The 19,327-nt window shown below is 30.2% G+C and overlaps 1 protein-coding gene across 2 annotated transcripts; it reads right to left on the bottom strand.

Moving 5' to 3' along the window:
• Positions 1-309: 309 nt before the first annotated feature.
• Positions 310-18,421, bottom strand: LOC132944232 (probable G-protein coupled receptor Mth-like 6). 2 transcript variants are annotated; one of them, XM_061013469.1, is made up of 6 exons: positions 17,895-18,421; positions 10,972-11,480; positions 7,726-7,804; positions 4,975-5,153; positions 1,412-1,586; positions 310-842 (listed from the first exon to the last, which is right to left on the bottom strand). In XM_061013469.1, exons 1-6 carry the CDS (start codon positions 18,380-18,382, stop codon positions 593-595), a joined length of 1,680 nt encoding a protein of 559 aa, XP_060869452.1. In that variant the 5' UTR covers positions 18,383-18,421; the 3' UTR covers positions 310-592. The 2 variants fall into 2 exon arrangements, with proteins under 2 accessions (XP_060869452.1, XP_060869451.1); XM_061013468.1 differs by lacking the exons at positions 4,975-5,153; positions 7,726-7,804 and having other exon boundaries at positions 17,895-18,405.
• Between the last annotated feature and the right edge of the window lie 906 nt (positions 18,422-19,327).

The raw sequence follows: 19,327 nt of genomic DNA, 5'->3' as shown, positions 1-19,327 counted from the left end.
ATGTAGGTACCTATATAAATATAATACAATATGTTATATACATTAAATGTACGTATTGTACAGGTATATCGTATATAGGTAATATGAATAAAATGTTAATTTCTGAAATATACCTATAAACGCAAATATATAAGAATATTATATAGTTTAGATTGTATTTGTAAATTTCAACGAATATGGAAACCACGGTAAATTTGGTCATGCTAAATCTTGAAGGATATGGTTAATCTTATTCTCATTTTTATTATATCATAAATCTTAAAACGACGGATGAGCTGAATAGTGATTTAACACCATATATAGGTAATACTCGTAACGATATTTTTACTACAGATACAGTATATTAATTAAAGTAACAATATTATAATTGTGGTTCAACATGTATTTGTGTAAAAATTACATTTTCATTTATTAAAAATAAAAAATAGTAAACAGCAACAAAAACTTAATATCTAATGACACAAAAATAATGATTTTTTCAGACTTAGGGCCAAGAGTCTTAATATATATTATTATAATAATACCTACATAGTATATTGATATTGCATTTAGAAAACATTATAACTTTTATGAGCACTGCCCAGTGCCAATTTTATGACGACCTAGAGAAAGTGTTAATTCGTCTCCCCTCACTGTAATCTATTGAACCTCTAAACTTTTTCCGTAAGTTCATAATAACTTTGGACTTGGTCACAAATATAATAAATATATATACTCCTTGTAGATTGGTAATTGCCTTTATAATTACCGCTTTGATCCCTTTAAATTGAAAAAACTGAGATACCATAAAAAATGAAAATGGCATTCCAAAAACCAGAAATAGTTTGATGTGCATTACGAATCTGTCAAAAATTAAAATTAAAATGTTATTTTTAGTCAAATTAAATAATTTTTGAGTAACAAATCAAAAATTGTTTCGAAGATTTATATTAAGTAGATCAAAAAACAAAAAGTTCTAACTTTAAATATATCAAACTTTTAGATTAATTAGTAATAAGTAATAACGTATCATATTACCTATACCTATAATATTTTGTACTATAGTTCAAGTTAAATATTATGTAGACTTTTCTTTATCTTCAATTTACCATGGATGCTAATCACTTATGGGTTATTAATATAGTAATCACTTATAGTAATCACTTATTTTGACTTACCTTACAGAGATTAATGTTTACAGCATAGTAAAGCTTACTAGTTTATTATAAAATATAGGTATTTAGTATTAGGTAGGTATAAAAATAAATATAAGTAATTAAGAAATTAATAAATACTCGAAGTAGGCCACCATATCTACTATATTTATAGTTAAGGAGTTTTAAATAATGAATTTGTAGGTACCAAAAGTAGTTAACAGACTATATTAGGTATGTGCCCTATGTGAATGGATATTACCCTTTTGTATTCTTACCTCTCTTTGTAAACTAGAAACATTTCTATTTTTGAATCGGTTCGTCTGAATTTATTGAGTTCAGATTTAATTCTTGAAAAATGAATAGCAGTTAGAAAGAACAAAATTAAATTAGCAGTCAGCATACCACAGGTGGGTAGCCAGTAGAAAATTAAATTTCCATAGTCATCGAGATCTGGAAAAAATATTAAATATAAAATAATAATTATGTATTTATAACCAGATGCATTATACAAATTTCATATATAAAACCAGTGGCGCCGATGTTCATTCAAAGTTATAGACACCTATACCGTCGATTATTAGATTTTTTCCCTTTATGAATCCAACAAAAACTTTTTTTCAAAACCATTAAAATAAGTAAATAATGTAAATATTACTGTTGCAAATATAATATATAAATAACTAATATTTTTTTTTGAACTTATATAATATACTGGATGTGATCAACTCTATATGACTCAAACTTTGTTCAATTCGTTATTTAATATTCGGTGTATGGTGTGTTCAAAATTTATCTTAACTTTTCTGTTGCTTTGAATAAAAATTCTGGTTCACAGCACTGCAGCACACACATTTTTTTTAAATGTATTTATACATTTATGAATTGAATTATTCTCGTCATTTGATGAACATTGGGCCGAGACATTTTTAAGATGATCAATCGAAGAAGAAATTAAAACTGGTACTGATGATAGCTGTAGGTTTTCTTTTTGTAAGATTTTGCTTAAATTATTGTCTGCGCCTAAAGCCTCATCTAGGACAACTAATGTGATTAAAAAACTTGACTGAGTGATTTCTAGCAGAATACCTCCTGCTAGTGAAGCAAGATCTGCTCCGTCAGTGTGTGTCAGTGTGTATATGCTCACATGCCAAAATAATTAATTTATAACACTCTTTGACTTTGATCGATGATTACTTAACCAACGTGTATCAATAGTTTCCGGACTATTTAAACGTAAACCAAGACTTATTAATTTTGAATAATCAAATTCTCTTTTTTTTTAATTCTCGATCAATAGTTTCCGTTATAGTTTCCGCATTTGTGCCAGATAATTCTACAATGCATACAAATAATTCTCTAATTTTACCACAATCTGTTACAAAACGAATAATTATTGTCATTTCACAAACGTTTTTAATATTTGTCGACTCGTCAGCCATTAATGAAAAGTATTTATTTTTTAATTAATTTGAGTCACGGGTTTCAAGAACAGTGCCAATACAATTTAATATTTCAATAGCTGTATTTTTACTCATGTACATCGACCTTCACTTTGTTTTTCCACCCACTCAAGTAAAGATTGATTTTGTATTAGCACTACTTTATTTAATAATGGTTCATATTTAGTAGTATGAGGAATTTCTTGTTTTGCCAAAAAATAAACACTATGCACAAAAGTAGAAAAATTAATTCGATTTTGTATTTTTTCTGAATTACTTAGTTGGATCATTTGTGTATGTATAGGTTCATTTTTTCCATGCAAAAATAATTCATTCAAAGCTATAGCTTTAGCATGATATTCTGAATTAGCGTGTTTTAAGAGTTTACCAGTTTTACCAGTAGCTTTTCGATAATTTATAAATGGTCAAATGGAGTACATATAAAAATACCTTTTGATTTTTGTAAAGCACTATGATTACTAATAAGAAATTTTTCACATACCTTACAAAAAGCCCCACGCTTTTTAATATTATAATAATATAGCCAGTTAAACGATTTTTCCCAATTTTTTTGATAAGAATAATTTTTGAATACTTTACGAATACTTTTGATCAATTATTTCAGTGGGTGAAGCCGATGAAGGTATAACTGGTGGATCATCAACGTTGTCTTGTTTTTTCCGATACATATCTAATATAGGATTATTTTTTCGTTTTGACATAATGGAAGTTAACTGTTGGTTAAAAGTTTAATTACCAACCAAAATGCGTTGAAAAATAACCAAAAACAATATAAATCAACCAAATGCAGTTTGACGTAGTCTTAAATGCCTAATCCACTACACTGACAGTCGACAGACAACAGCACGCTTTAAAAATTACCCACATGCGATAAGTACTTATCTAAAATCGATTATATTGACGAACAATTTAATAATATATAGATTACGATTATTATCGGTACACATTAATTGACTATATTGATGTACGAAAAAGTAATACCCAAGATATTATTATATTAAATATTTATTTATTATATCATCTTCACACGAAATAACTGACAAATCATCGATAACTCGTTTTATATATAATCGCACCATAATATACTATTTACGTAATAATGTCATACTTTTTTCGGGAGGGGGGGGGGTTACTAACCTAACCTAACCTAACCCCCCCCCCCCTGAAATAAACACTGCACAGCAGTATATTATCGGGTAGGCAATCTATACCAGCGGAGATCGCGGATCCCAGTGCTGTTTGTACGTAAGTGTATGATTTAACTCTAAAGTATCAAAGTTATACAAAGTTTATTTTGATATAATACGGTGGATTAATATAACCAATTAATACATAATCCTAACCTAACCTAACCGTACTAAAATCCGATGAATAAAAAAACCAAATTTAACCCTTTTTAAATTAGCCTATCTTCTTCCCAGAGATCTGCACACAAACATTCATTTATATATAATATGGCTGATCCTGCGCACTTCGTAACCCGTAAAAATGACAACTCTTAAAAAAATTGTGTTTGTTCAGCTCTCAACTCCTTTTTGGTGTAACTCACTGCACTAGCCACCCTGCAGGTAGGTAATGTGTGAAAATTAGATTTGATGCATGCTTGTACCTGATCTGCCCGATTAACCAATAGCAACCAATACTAAATAAATTCTATTTCTATTAAATATTTCTCCTATAACCAATAGCAACCATTTACAAACAAATATTTCCATCGTAAATCTCAAAATCCCTGTTTGAGCACTTCTATTAATTGGTCGTAGCGTGATGTTATATAGCCTATCTCGACAAATATGGGCTATCCAACACAAAAATAATTTTTCAATTCGAAACAGTAGTTCCTGAGATTAGCGCGTTCAAACAAACAAACAAACTCTTCTGCTTTATAATATTAGTATAGATTATACAAGTTGGTGTATGTGAGTGTGGCATAGGTATAGGAATGTACAGAGGCAGATTGGGTAGTCTCCTTCCATCGAAAAATATTTTTCTACCTGCCTATAATTTGTCATGGTGGCTCAATAGCCCATATATTGGCCACATATTATTATTTTAATACATAATAATGACTTTATCGCATTTGTTGACAGTATATTGTTATATAGCTGTCATAAAAATTGTAATGCTGCATAACGGTTATTTTATCCCACTAGCCCGAAATGTTAGCAGCCCCACGAATGCTTGACTGGCCTATCCGGCTCTAGGAATGTATGTGTATTCTGTATTCTGTATTAAATATTTTATTATATGTGCTGCAATATAATATTGTGGTCATAAAATATTAACATGTACACCGAGCTAAAGTTTACAATATATTGAAATCTGAGAAAATAAAAATGTCGAAGTTAATTTATTTTAAAATAATTGTGTGAACTTACCGCTAAAAAAGCATTTATATATTCCAATATCGGGTGCTATTGTTAGTAGCTTTTCATTTTGTGAATATTGAAATAAAAAACCAGTAGATACGCAAATACTTGGAAATCCCCAACAGTAAATATGGTACATAATGGTACGTACTGATATTGATGTATTTCTGTTTATTGAATTGTTGTACCTAAATTAAAAATGTGTTGAAATTATAAATAAAATAAAAAAAAGGTGGGTAAGTGGATGTCCCTCTGCTGTACAGTAGGTTGTAAGTGGGTCACTGTAATGGATGGAGTTAAATTTGAATTCAATGATATAATATCATTGTATAAGAAAAACAATTCTAAGCGAAAACGGTCAGTCAGCCTATGATATTACTAAGTATATTTATGATATTATTGTGAATAAATTAATTTACATATTTAATTATTAACGTGGAACCTTGTTTTAAACTTTCAATCCTTAGCTACAAAAGTTGAACATTTTATAAATTTTTAACTACAAAATAATTATTGAATTTTAAATTTGATAAATTTTGTCAAAATTTGAACTTTAAATGTTTATAAAAAAAAATTGTGCCTATGTATTTTTAATATTTTTCAACTGCTATTGTATCATTATACCAAGAGCCTCGCATTAAATTTTCACGCTTTTTTACCCAACAAATACAATTTTATTAATATTTATGGAAAAAAATAACTAAAAAAATTGAAAACTGACAATGTCTGTAAACAGCTCAAAAAGAGTCAAATTATCGTGTATAGAAAATGCTAATACAAACATTCGATGAAATTTTCAAGTATCTACAGTCATACGTTTTTTAATTACAACAAAATAAGAAAATCGTTGCATGAGATATCGAGTGAATATCAAATGTTGTATAAATATGAATTTCAAACGCTCATAAAAATTTAATTTGACTTTCTTGTAGACATTTTTTTTTCGGTAAAGGTAGACAAACTTAGGGATAATCTTGTATTACATTTTCAAATCTTAGATTTAAAAAGAAACATTTTTATGAATTCTTAACTCAAAATAATTTGCTAACTTTAGTGATTTTTCCGTATTTTGTCAAGATTTGAACTTTAAATGCTTATAAATAAAAACTGTGACTAAGGAAAAAAAAAATAAAAAAAAAACACACATCATTGTAAAATCTTATACATTCATAGCTTCGCTCAGAATCCAAAATATGAATAAAAGTCCTAAATTTGATTTTATGTATCAAAATACTTAGAAAAATATTCTGCTTTGGAATATGAAATTAAAATTCTATGTTGTAATTCAAAAATATAAAAACTTAATAAAATATAAGCATAAAAAATATTAAAAATATGATGTTTTAGTAAAAACGCTATTTTTTAACAGTTTGAAACTATGTAAAAAAATATTTTCAAAAACATTAATATTTTTTTTAAATAATGAGTGTTTCATGAGAAAAGAATCATATTGTATAGGTATTATTTTTTTAAAATAACATCTATAGATATGATAAATGTTATCCCGTACCTGTATAATTCTAATACAAGATGACTTATAAGTTTATTTATAATTATCAGCCTACTTATTTGTGGCTTCAAGGGCAGATCCAGGGGGAGGGGTTTGGGAGGTCAGCTGACACACAGTTTTTTTCCCAGTTAAATGTGGCCCCTCGAAATGGCAAACTACATAATTTTTTTTTATTCGAATTTTTGTACAATGATCAATAATAAAATAATATTAAATAATAATAATGTATAAAATGTACACAGACTCAAGAATGTTTCTATACAATTATACAATTACAAATTACAGACGTGAAGACTGAGTATTGAAGTAAAATAGCGCGTACGAAATCGTGCTTAAACTTATGAACTTATAATGTACTTAATTCGAAAAACACGAGTATACAAATAAGTTAGATACCTATATATAAGATTTCATGAAGTTGGCATAGATGAAATTGATATAGAGGTGGAATTCCATTCATTATGTCTTGTTTACCAATACAAGTGTACGACGAAAATATTGAAGCTGGAGTAACTGGACCTTTAAACTAAAATGAAGTATTATAGTTCATTTATATAACGAGACATGGTTTATTCGTATTAAATTTATTTACTCTGTTTAAAATATTTTGTATACTTCCAGTCAGCAATGCAACTGCAGAAAGAAGTTTGAGCCGTCTAAAACTTCTCAAAAGATGCCTTCGCTCAACTATGACTAAAGACCGGCTTTAAAATTTGGCCATATTGAGCATAGAAAGCAACATAGCTCAAACCATTGATTTTGATAATGTAATAAGTACATTTGCTCTAATGAAAAAGCGCAGAAAATTATTGTAGTGTTCTAGTTACTATTATTTTCAGGTAGATAGGTATTATAGAATATAAATTTTATAAATGTATTATTTTTGACTTTTGCATTGGATTAGAATTTAGAACCACCTTCTATATCTCTTGTAAAAGGTAAATCAGTCATTGAAAACAAAATTAAAATAAATATACTGCAAATTTTCCGTATAAAAATAAAATAATAAATATGTACAATCCCTTCTTAAAATGATTTAAATATTTCAGGTAAATTTGTAAATCGCGAGGGCATTGGGTGACTTTGTAATACCTAGTTGGTTTAAGTTCCTACACTTTCGTAAGTAAGCCACAGTTCTAAAATCCTGGGTATGCTGTGTGGTTTAAAAGTTTATAACACCACAAAAATATACACGCATTATTGATTTACACATTTTATTACCATATTATGTAAGAATATATTTTACATACCTTAACATCCAGTAAACATCGAAGCATATTACATTTAACCAGCAACATGTTGTCATAGTTGCAAAGAAAGCAAAATAACCTAAAATTACACTTTAAATTAATTCAAAATACATAAACAAGCAAAATAATAATTAATAGTAAAATATATAATTTGGAAGCCAAAACATGTATGCTGATAAGACAAATAATAACAGCAATATTTTTATTAATTGTTGTAGTTTAGTTTTTAGATGCATGGACAATTAGTTGCGTGAAGTTGCCCCGTGAACGGGATCTCACTCTTAGTCCACCACAAGTCACTGTTGTGCATTTAATATAATAATCTGTATATATAAAAAGACCTGTCCTGGGTGATTCATCATCGCCTAGCCGGAACTGCTGAAGCTATGGATATGAAATTTTCAGTAAATGTACTTATTACTATGTATAGGCGCACTAAGAAAGGATTTTTCGAAATTCGCATTTTAAAGGGTAAAAAGAGCATAAAATAGTTAATTTTTAATGGTTGGTGAGGGGTTCGTGGTGCGGCAGCCGTCGACGCGCGGTGGCTAGACGTGGCCGCCCAAATTTCCCCTTCCATGTCACCGCCGCCGACACCGCCAACCGCCGCGCCGCCGACGAGCAGACGATAGAGCAATAGACCGACGAGCAGATATATAGATATGTCTCGGATATTCAAAACTTTATCGATAACACATTATAATATTATTAATTTCGATTTTAAATTAACATGGTGGCATGACGTGTCATTTATGATTCTATTATAACGCTTGCCGCAATAATCGACGACGCACACAGGCTTTCCCAACAGGAGTAGAAGTGGGGGTAGGCATGCTGTACTCTATGGCATGCTGTCCTACGCTCGCACCACTGACCAAAATACGCGTAGCGTTTATATTTCATTTGTATAACGACACTCACGGCTTGCGAACTGTTTTACTTTTATTATTGTAGTATTCGGCACATGCTGTGAAGTTGTGATACGTCTTTAGCGTTTTTTTATTTTCAGGTGTTTTACTTATTTTTTTTTTTTTTTTTATTAATGATAAGGCTTCAACAACTAAGGTTATTAGCCTGCAGAAGGTTATAACAATGTAAAATTATAAATATTTACAACTTATTGTTTAAATGTGTATAATAAAAAAATTTGTATATAGCTTCTGTGTTTTCTTCGCTGAGGGCAAGTCGGAGAGAAGATGAATTTTTGAATATTTTCCGAGCTACGGCGTATTTTGGACATCTAGTGACAATGTGGTCGATCGACAGGTCCACGTTGCATGCGTCACATTGTGGAGCAGGTTCCTTGGTGATGAGGAATGAGTGGGTGAGATGAGTGTGGCCTATTCTGGCACGGGTTATAATGACCTCATCCCTTCTTTTGAGGTTACAGGAGAAGTTCCATTTTTTTATAGAGGGTTTTACTTATTATTTTTGAATAATAACGCGTCTTCCTATACGCACACTTACCTACATACTTCATGAACGGTTTTTCCTACATATTGAAAATTGAAATGTATTAAAATAACATGAAGTCGTGAGATCTTAGATATCTTTCTGTTGTAAATTATTTTTGATATCATTGCCGTATTCGGCACACGCTGTAAAGTCGTGAAATATCCTATACGTTTACGTATAGTTACACAAGGTGTTTTACTTATTATTTTTGAATAATAAGCGTCTTTGTATACGTACACATACAAAGTTTATGTACGGTTTTTTATAAGTTTTAAAGTGTATTTAAATAAAATGAAGTCGTAAAATATCCTACGCATACACAAGGACAAGGTGTTTTACTTATTATTACGAATATTAATGCGTCATCGTATACGCACCCCAGTTTATGTACGGTTCTTTCTAAACATTGAAGTGTATTAAAATAAAATTTACATACTTACAAATTAATTAATTAATTAATTAATTTCGATTTTAAAATAACACGGAGGCATGTGTCTTTTATGATTCTATTATAACGCTTGCCATAATCGACGACGCACACAGGCTTTTCCAACAGGAGTAGTAGTGGGGGTAGGCATGCTGAGAGTTGTATAGATAAAAATGAATGGATGTGTGTAGATTAGTCCTCTGAGAAGAAGATAGGCTAATTTAAAAAGTGTTAAATTTGTTTTTTTTTTTATTTATCGGATTTTAGTACGGTTGCGTTAGGCTTTTGTATTAATTGATTATATTAATTCTCCGTGGGTGGAATTAAGTAAAAATTACAAACTTGGTACAATTTTTATACTTTAGAGTTAAATCATACACTTACGTACAAACAGCACGGGGTCCGCGATCTACCGCAGGTTGATTGCCTACCTGATAAAATACTGCTGCGAATCAGAATTTATTCCGGGCAAAAGAAAAGTTAGAATAAATTGTGAACACTATACACCATACACCGAATATTAAATAACGAATTGAACAAAGTTTGAGTCTTATAGAATTGGTGCATTTAACGGGCAACGAAGAGCCAGCGGGATCAGCTAGTAATATAATATATTACTAGCTGGTTAGTGTCGCTAGGTTAGAGAATCCTCCGGTGCAAAGTAACGTTAATTGCTAATGGTATTTATAATGGCAATTTCAATTGTTTCTTTTTACAAGATTTGAGCCACATTTAATTGATACGTTGTCATTATTACTTAGGTCTGTCTCAATAGGGAGTGTAAAAGTACTAATAATGTTTATAATATAATATTTATATTTTATAAAAAAATCTTTTAAATTTTACAATGATGTGTGTTTTTTTAATATATTTAACAATTTTTTTATATATTTTTTTTTTTGTGACTGTCGTCACAGTTTGGGTCAGTGAAACGGTTTCGATTTCCTTCAACAGTATCTTGTTCGATAGGAAAGTGAATCTAGTTGGTGCATTTGGGAAGTCAAAGTTCCCAATAGTTTTCAAAATCGCCGGGAAATACAATATAAAAATTAAGGAAAAACGGGAAAGTTTACCCAAAGTCGGTTTTTTTACAAGATTTTGGTTTTTGGTGTAACTCCAAAACAAATGACCGTATATACATCACACATGAAATTTTCACTGGTTGTTTATACTAGTATTTTCTAAACACGATAAATATTTTGATTTGTTTTCAACAAAATACGGAAAAATCATGAAAGTTAGCAAATTATTTTGAACTAAAAATTCATAAATTCTTTTCTTTTCAATCTAAGATTTGAATATGTAACACAAAGTGTCTAAAAGTTAGTCTACCTTTATCAAAAAAAAAAACAGGTAAGACATACCGTATGGAATGCACCACGGGCTATTTATGTCGTCTTCTACCAAATCATAGATCACATCGAAGACGAAGTACACGAGCTGGCAGGCCATGTAGAACATGAAGTAGTAGCCGCTGGCGTTCCGGAGGTAAGGCAGCGTGGCGTACACGATCAGCGTGAGCACCAGGCACACGACAGACAGGATTTTAACCCAAAAGAGGATACTGACCGGTGGTTTGGCATTCGTGCACAGGAACGCCCTCAGATCGGCGGCCTCCGGTGGCCCGTCCTCGATGTAATACTCCAAGCAGTAATCCGTGCCCGGGATGATCCATTCGACGCCTTCGTGGATAAGGAAAAGGCTGCCGTCCGTGGTCAACATGAACCTGTCGTCCATTAAGTTGACAAAGCCACACAAGTGTGTGTCGTACGGTAGCACCGTGTTGTTCGACCGGCCCACCGGACTTCCGCCCGCGTCTGATTCATAGGCGGACACGGTGAACGGGATCTCGCTCTTAGTACACCAAAAGTCACTGTTGTGCATAGAATATAATATTATACTCGTTAGTGTCGTTAGGGTAGAGAATCCTCCGGGCCCCGGTGCAAGGTAACGTTAGTTGCTAATGGTATTTACAATGGCAATGGCAATGGCACTTTCAATTGTTTCTTTTTACAAGATTTGAGCGACATTTAATTGATACGTTGTCATTATTACTTAAGTCTGTCTCAATAGGGAGTGTAAAGGTAACCTAACCGACCAAAGCACCTTACTATGGAAAAATTAATTAAAACTACAATAATATTAAGAACAGAATTCTGATAAGAAAATAGAGCTAGCTAAAATCAAAAAGGAATTATAACTACTAACTAGTAATGAAGAATACTAAGTATCTCATGGTGCTTAATTTTGTTTTCTATCTCTCTCCGACCTACCCACGCACAACATATCTAATTTTTACCCAGCAGAACCAATTCTGTGTCGTTTAAAATTAAAGAGAACGGACCGTTATAAAAACAGGTAAAACAGTTAATAGTTTTAATACGTGAGATTTTTTGCAACATTTATATTTTTCTGCGATATAATTATTATTTTTAAATTGTGGTACACCTTTTGAATTAAAAGATTAATTAAAAATTTACAAAATATTTTGTGAATATAAAGTTATCATTTTTAATTTTTATAAAAAACATTTTGTCAAAACTGAAAATACAAAGTTTCTCATTAGTTGTTAATTACAACGACCTTAAAATATCAAAAATACATTTTACACAAAATTATTTGTAAAGATATTTCTAGTTCAACTTTTTACGAAATTGTTCTAAGTACTTATTTAGATTAGTTTAAATTAATAATAGCTGCGTATAGTAATATTTTTAATAATTATTACATAGGTACAACATAAATGTTTTTTTTTTAAATTTGCTTAAATTACTGTATAACCAACTCACAAAAATTAAAGTACTCAAAGCAACGAAATAATAATGCTTAATATATAAAATCGATATGTCATTCCCTCAAACAATAAATTATCCTCTGTCTTTTTTAATGGGCGATTTTCCTCTAAGATTATTTAATAACATAGAAAAAATGATTCTGCGTTAATTCGTTTTGTCTATGTTGCGCGTGGTACAGAGAGAGAAAGCAAGGTATCCGGTGAATTGGTCGCGAACAATTGATCGTGGGTGAATTTATCGTGGATATAATATTGGTTGCTAGGATAATTGATCGTCAAATGAACAATTTTAGTTTTTTAATTATTTTATTATAATAATATTATAATATTATTTATTATAATAAATTAAGTTCCGATAATTCACATATATTAACTTTGTTTCAATCAACATTTAATTTTTTTTAAACACATTTTTATGCATGTAAAAACTAATGTACTAATGTATAATAAAATCCTATACTATCTGCAATATAAATATAAAAATTAAATTAAAAACCATTTTAAGTGAATTTTATATTGCATTATTTGCATTTTAAATTTTAACTTTAAATACTTATAAAAAAAAATCTTATGTTAAAATATACTATAGATACTGAGAAGGATTTATTTAATATTAACTTACAGATGTCGAAGCTGAGCTAATTACAGCGCGAGTACTCAAATCCACATTTTGCGTAGCCATATTTTTGATCAAATTAACGGCTTTGGCAGCTTCAATATTTCCACAATCTTGTACATGATTGTGTTGTATTTCTTTAAGTATTTCATTATTAAGAGAATGAATACGACTTTTACATTTCATTTTTTTATATTGGTCACATTTCCATATAGACTTTTCTTCGGTTCCAAATTTTTAAAAGTATACATATAACCGTTATAAATTAATTTATATTTGCCTTTTTCACTCTTTATGAACTCCATTATTATAAAATAAAAAAACAGTAAACACACACAATAACGTACTACCATGGACTAACAAATGCAAGTATGTAATGACAAATTGGTACGACCATCGGAATATAGATGACGATAAATCGATAACGATCGTATAAGCTTATCTAAGTTATTGCCACGCTAGTTCAATCATCTCGTGTGTACATCATATAATAGTATTTAAGATTATTATATCTGTTAATCCCATTGTAAATTGGGTTTACTGTACGTTATTTAAAAATAAATAAGAGTATTTGAATCATCTAAAATAATAAACATAAAACTCGGATGTGTATATAATATATATTAAATATTAACTATGTAATGAGTATAATAAAATAATTAAAAAACTAAAATTGTTCGTTTGACGATCAATTATCTTAGCGACCAATTATATTCACGATAAATTCACCCGCGATCAATTCACCGGCGACCAATTCACCGGCGATCAATTAATGTTCGCGACCAATTCACGGCGAACCAGAAAGCAAATAGTGCTCTGACATACTCTTAAAGACTTTAACAACAAAAATGAATAATTACATAGTATTTTGTTCAGTTTAAGAACACTGTATTGAACAAAATTCATGAACACTAAGTTTTTGCATGATTATAACAATTTTGGTAAATAAAATAATATTACAGTAGGTTTTATTATTTTCTAGCGTCAGTTGTTGGGAGTAAAGTGGTCACTGGTTAGTATGCGCCGCTCCGCCGGTAAAATAGTTCACGGTCATCTTTGTTTTATTACGCGTCATTCCAGATTTTGAAAATTGTATTGCTATTATTTACAAATCATATAGGACTATTGCAGGTATATACCATTATATAATATATAAAAACAAATGTTCACGAAATAAGAGAAATAAAATAATTCATCGTTATTATGTTGGTATCATTGACTTGTATTATGTACCTATTTAATATTTATGTACCAGCCAAATACGTCTATAGAACATAAGTGAACAAGAAATTTATTGTTAGCATAGGCACATGTTTTTTAAGATTATCATAGTCACAAAACGAAACTGAAAAATATTTAAAATAAAATGGACGTAGGTATTAAATGGTTATAATATTATATTGTATATTATAATCAGGTTTTCGATTCAAGTCCAAACCAGTAATCCCAGTTGTTACATAACTTATAATATTTTATAATATGTCTACAGAAATGTACTGTAGTAACCCTGGCGATGTACCAGTAGAATCATAGGCGTGCGCAGGGTTTTGTGTCGGGTGGAGCATACATTTTTAACCGGCCCTAAAGAACAATAAGCAACTCACTTATTTCCTTTATATAGCCTCCCCCCTCCCGATTTTGTTTGGCACCACTGTGTAAGCTTTTAATATTTAATAAATTCATATAATCTATATAAACACAAATGGTTAATGTGCTATTGTCATTGTGGTTGTGTCTGTATCTGTAGACTGTAATCTAGTGTGTACGTCAAATTTCTCCAATAATACCCATCTATTTTAGATTCTGAGTGGAACGATGGATGTGATTACGTACGAATGATGTGTTTTTTTTTTTAAATTTTTTTTTATTTTTGTGTCTGTCATCACCTTTTAGAACAGTAAAAGTGCTTGGATTTTCTTCAACAGTAACTTTTCTGATAGGAAAGTGAATCTAGTTGGTACTTTAGAGGGGCAAAAGTAAAAATTTCCTAGTAGTCGAAAATCGATTTTGGTTTTTGGTGTAACTCTAAAACAAATGACCGTAAGGACATTAAATTTTGACTGAATGTTCATAATTGCATTTTCTATACACCATAACATTTTCCAAATATTTTGACTCATTTTGAGCTGTTTACGGGCATTGTCAATTTCCATTTTGTTTAGTTTTTTTTTCTATAAATATCAATAAAATGTTATCTGTTGAGTAAAAAAGCTTGAAAATTTAATAGAAGGCTCCTAGGTTATTGTTTCAAAGGCAGATGAAAAAAATTAAAAATCCTTAGTCACAGTTTTTATTTATAAGCATTACGGAAATTAGCAAATTTGTTTGAGTTGAGAATTCATACACATTTTTCTTTTTAAATCTAAGATTTGAAATGTAATATAAGATTACTTATAAGTTTTTCTACCTTTATCAAAAAAAAAAATGTCTACAAGAAACTTAATTTAAATATTTATGAGCGTCTGAAATTTATATTTTTACAACATTTGATATTCATTCGATTTCTCATGTAACAATTTTCTTATTTTATTGTAATTAAAAAACGAATGACTGTATATACTTGAAAATTTCACTGAATGTTTATATTAGCATTTTCTATTCACCATAAAATTTTGAAAATATTTTGACTCTTTTTGAGCTGTTTACGGACATTGTCAGTTTTCAATTTTTTTAGTTTTTTTTTCTATAAATATCATTAAAATTTTATTTGTTGGGTAAGAAAGCGTGAAAATTTAATATAAGGCTCCTGATATATCGTTTTAATAGAAGTTGAAAAATATTCAAAATTCAAAGGCACAATTTTTTTTTGCATTTTAAATTCGAATTTTGACAAAATTTATTAAATTTAAAATTTAATAATTATTTTGTAGTTAAAAATTTATAAAATTTTCAACTTTTATAGCTAAGGATTGAATATTTAAAACAAGGGTACACGTAAATAGGTATATAAATATATAAATTACTTTATTCACAATAACATCATCAAATATACTTGGTAATATCATAGGCTGACTGACCGTTTTCGCTCAGAATCGTTTTTCTTATACAATAATAATATATCATTGAATTCAAATTTAACACCATACATAACAGTGACCCACTTGTAACCTACTGTACAGCAGCGCGACATCCACTTACCCACCTTTTTAGACTTGTATTGATAAAATAGTATTATCATTTTTCATTTGAATAACATTGAACATTTATATTTTAATTTAATTATAAACTCAATATGTTTGAAATTATTCATTCTAAGTATACCTTTCAAATAAATATCTACCAGACCACTAAATCTAAAAAAAATTGTCAAGTGCAGCGAAAGCCTATGAGATTACGCCTATGAGTAGAATTGCTCCAAAATTGTTTTTAATTTATAGCTATGTTAATTATCAATTTATAGATTACACTTAATATCAATCTTAATTTAATCAGCAACCAAAACAACTTAAATACAAATAAAGATAACAAAATTGCAAAAGCTAAATCTTTTTAAAATTATTGCACATTTTATAGAAATTCGCTAGATTAAACCGGTTTAAAATTATCTCACATTATCCCGCACCGGGATAATGAACCATAAAGTAAATGATATGGTCCAAACATCCCGGTGCATTATTTTTCACACCGGTTTAGTTTAGTAAATTTCTATTTTGTGTGAAGCAGCGATCAAAAAGGTTGATAAATAATATATTTATGTAATCTACCTAAATAGATTACAGCCCTCTAAGACGTAACATACACGTACACATTATGCGATTACCAAAAATGAATTCAACCTTACAGCAGAGTGGTTACCAGTTACCTTCCAAATCCTCCCTTTTTACATTTTTACTCGTACTTAAGGAGTAAGGACCCACCCTTTAGACAAATTATATATGTATAGGTATTAGGCATTAGCTATCATACATAAACATGATTGGACTTCGGCGACACTTTACAATGAAAAAAATAACATCTGGTAGGCAACTATAGCACAAACACGGTGGATGCTTTCTCCGCGTATAAATTAATTGGTAAATATATCTATAATCTTCATTATACTTAGGTATAATAATATTTATAGACATTAAAATATATTATACCACCCGGCACCCACCTCATAAATTAGGTCTGGAACTTGCCAGACTTGAACCATGTCCTCGGCACCACTGTGTGTATATACACACACAATCAAAATTTTGCCAATCAGTACAACATCTAACCTCCACCATCCCTTTCACGCCAAATAACCACGGCACCAGTTACAGCTGTCGATACGATCGGTATAGGCAGTACATATACAACTTTAAACTTATACTATATAAGTGTTGGGATTTTTAATCTAATTATTTCTTTAATTATCTTATCTAGATAAAAATAATCATATAATTATCTAATTATCTCATCTAGATAAATGTAATGGTTATCTGTGGTCATTTATCTAGATAAATAATATAATAATAATAATATTTTTAAATACTGAAATAGCCAATCATTTTTGGAGCCGAGTAGTGATTCCAAATTCCAAAATTATTATAGTTAAAACAATAAATTTTTACTGAAATATTGTCAATTTATTTTTATTCAAGTTGTATTAAAAATTTAAATTGTATATTATTTTAGTTGAGAAATGATATTAAAGATTTATTAATCAATAAATATTATCTAATTAGTAATTACTAATAAATTACATTATATTTTATAATATAGTTTTAAAAAAAATAATTTTTTATCTAGATAAATGTATGTGTATTTTTATCTTTGTCTAGATAAAAAAAATTATATTATATTTTATCTTATCTAGATAAATTTTGAATGAATTATCTGTTATCTTATCCAGAAGATTTTTTGGTTTTCTTTTCCCAACACTGCTTATACATAGGACGCCGTAGACTTACTCGGAGTCGGGGAGGCTGACGAGTATAAATCCGGGGTCGCAGCACTTTTTGACGCACGTGTAATTGCCCCGGCCACAGTACTGGTCGCGCGGCCGGCACGTCCGGGCCACCAGCTCATCGGACGGCGTCAGGTCGAAGCAATAGCCCGGCGGCAACTCGATGGGCGACGTGTGCGCCTCCATCAGCCCACGCACCTCTACGGCGGGCACGTCGACTAGCACTTCCGTGGCGTTGCAATGTAGCCGTTCATCATAGAACATATCCAACACCGTATTGGCTGCCACCGTTACATTCAGCCTACTCGGCTCGAACTTGCTGCCGTGCCCTGTCGGTCTGCTGCAGAACCGCGATTTCTGGTCGTATATCTGATCCATCGCACAGCACTTCCTGGCCGGCACGACATTATCCATGGAAGACGCGACTTTGCCGCCGATCGCAACAACGAGAAACGCGACGGTGGCGGTGAAACACGATCGGATGGTATTCATTGTGTGCGCACACTGTTTGGTCGGCGTCGGCACAATCACTATCGCGTATGTCATCCAAACCATTCGACGAGCCGCCGCCGCCGCCGACCGCCACGCGCTTATATAATATTATAAAAATGTAATATATTGGTTTTCGTTGCCTAAATAATATTATATTATTGTGTAATGAATTACGATCATTGTTTATATCATGTTAGGTTTTATGAATTTTAATATTATTATTAAATATATTATATCTGGGCGGGTTATCACGTAAATTAAAAACACAAAAAAAAAAATACTTCGTAGAACTGAAAAAACAGATCTTTAAGCACTATAACGATGTGACATTATAAACATAATGCAAAGTAAATTGAATTAAACCCTCCGGTAAAAATTTAAGCATCAGGGGTGTATAAATATACTAGTGTAAACTTACCTCCCGGGTTAAAATATACTAGGATATAGTTACCTCCACGTAAAAAATGTTTTATTTTATATACTTTATATAAAGTTCATCAAAAATACAGAAATATGAAAATTATTTTGTAATCCATAAAATGTTTAGTAACTAAGAGGTCGTCGCACCCGTAAATCTAGGGGAAAAAATCCCCAAAGCTATAACTAACCATACTGTTGGCCACTGGGTACAGCTGTCAAAAATAATAATTAATAATAATAAAAATATATAAAATATGAATGATAATTTTATTATTATAATCTTGATAAATAGGTACATATAATATTATATTGTATGATATTGCTATATAAATATTTATTTATTTGTTTATAAACGGATAGGTAGACTCTTTGGTAATACAAATTAAAAGTACAGTAAGTTGAATATCAATTTCACAAATACTACACTGAAATTAGAAAATATTTTATTATAAATGAATTAATATTTTTTAAAATTAATCGTATTCCTGTTAATGAATCCTAACATCTTAAACGATTTTTTAGCTA

Source organism: Metopolophium dirhodum, chromosome 5, assembly GCF_019925205.1.
Source record: "Metopolophium dirhodum isolate CAU chromosome 5, ASM1992520v1, whole genome shotgun sequence".
Taxonomy (NCBI): domain Eukaryota; kingdom Metazoa; phylum Arthropoda; class Insecta; order Hemiptera; family Aphididae; genus Metopolophium; species Metopolophium dirhodum.
This window is presented reverse-complemented; position numbering and strand designations above follow the sequence as displayed.